We start from the raw sequence: 932 nt of genomic DNA, 5'->3' as shown, positions 1-932 counted from the left end.
CTAATATAAAAAAAATAAAATTCGAATACTTAGCGCTCGCCCCTCTGTAAGCAATGGCAAACATCCGAGTGTTTAGTGCCATGAAAACAGCTTCTCATAAAAATACGCTCGCCGTTCAGAGTCGGAGTAAAACGGAAGGTTCATCCCCTTTGTGTGACAACATCAGGGCGCACACCACAAATCGGAGGAGAAGCTCGGCCAAACTCTTACATATTGTGTAAGCGCCAATCCATTATTATTATTGATTAAGGACCGTTTTCTCAAGTAGGTTTTAATATTTAGCCGCCTTTTAAACACAAATTATTTTCTGAAAAATGTCTTAATTAATCAGATAAATTTTAAGCCGTAAATGAGAAAATGGCACTATATACACAAGGATCGTAAGGGAAGATTAACCGGCCCCTAAAAATGTAGATACAAAAATTATTCTTGAATCGGGGTAATGCGATATTTGCCTTACTACCTTTGATAAAAGTTCAGTTAATAGCCGAATGCTTTTTATCATTCGCGTTTGAATTTATAATTTTCTTGCTGATTCATCTGGCTATCGTAGGGAAACATGGCTAGAAAGCTCACTCGAGCACACCTGTTGTCCCTTTTGTACACATATAAATTGATAACCAGTTTCCAGCTGCCGATACACAGCCTACAGGAATTCCTAAAGTGATCATGATCCGCAATTTCACCCAATTTCATATTCTTAAACACAAATAAATATCAATGTAAGTGTATACATTTTTAATAAGATAAAATTCTTTAAACTTCAACTCACTTTGTCCAGGCACTTAAGCTCCTCGATGGGATACACCACTTTCTGGCAACGTGCACAAGTTTTATTCATTTTGGGACGTTCCTGCTCGTATTTAGTAGCTGCTATTTTTTTCTCTTGATCGTCAATTTACTTTGCCTGTTGATGCCGTAGATCACGCGTG

At 37.4% G+C, this 932-nt stretch overlaps 1 protein-coding gene across 1 annotated transcript; it reads right to left on the bottom strand.

The window, feature by feature from the left end:
* Positions 1-501: 501 nt before the first annotated feature.
* Positions 502-926, bottom strand: LOC118747156 (LIM and SH3 domain protein Lasp). The gene is made up of 2 exons (XM_036481143.1): positions 773-926; positions 502-699 (listed from the first exon to the last, which is right to left on the bottom strand). The coding sequence occupies exons 1-2, from the start codon at positions 839-841 to the stop codon at positions 502-504; spliced, it is 267 nt and encodes an 88-aa protein (XP_036337036.1). The 5' UTR covers positions 842-926.
* Positions 927-932: the final 6 nt, after the last annotated feature.

Source organism: Rhagoletis pomonella, unplaced genomic scaffold, assembly GCF_013731165.1.
Source record: "Rhagoletis pomonella isolate Grant_MI unplaced genomic scaffold, Rhpom_1.0 Rhpom_scaffold_00011, whole genome shotgun sequence".
Taxonomy (NCBI): domain Eukaryota; kingdom Metazoa; phylum Arthropoda; class Insecta; order Diptera; family Tephritidae; genus Rhagoletis; species Rhagoletis pomonella.
The sequence above is the reverse complement of the archived record's forward strand: the minus strand, read 5'-3'. Positions and strand labels throughout refer to the sequence as shown.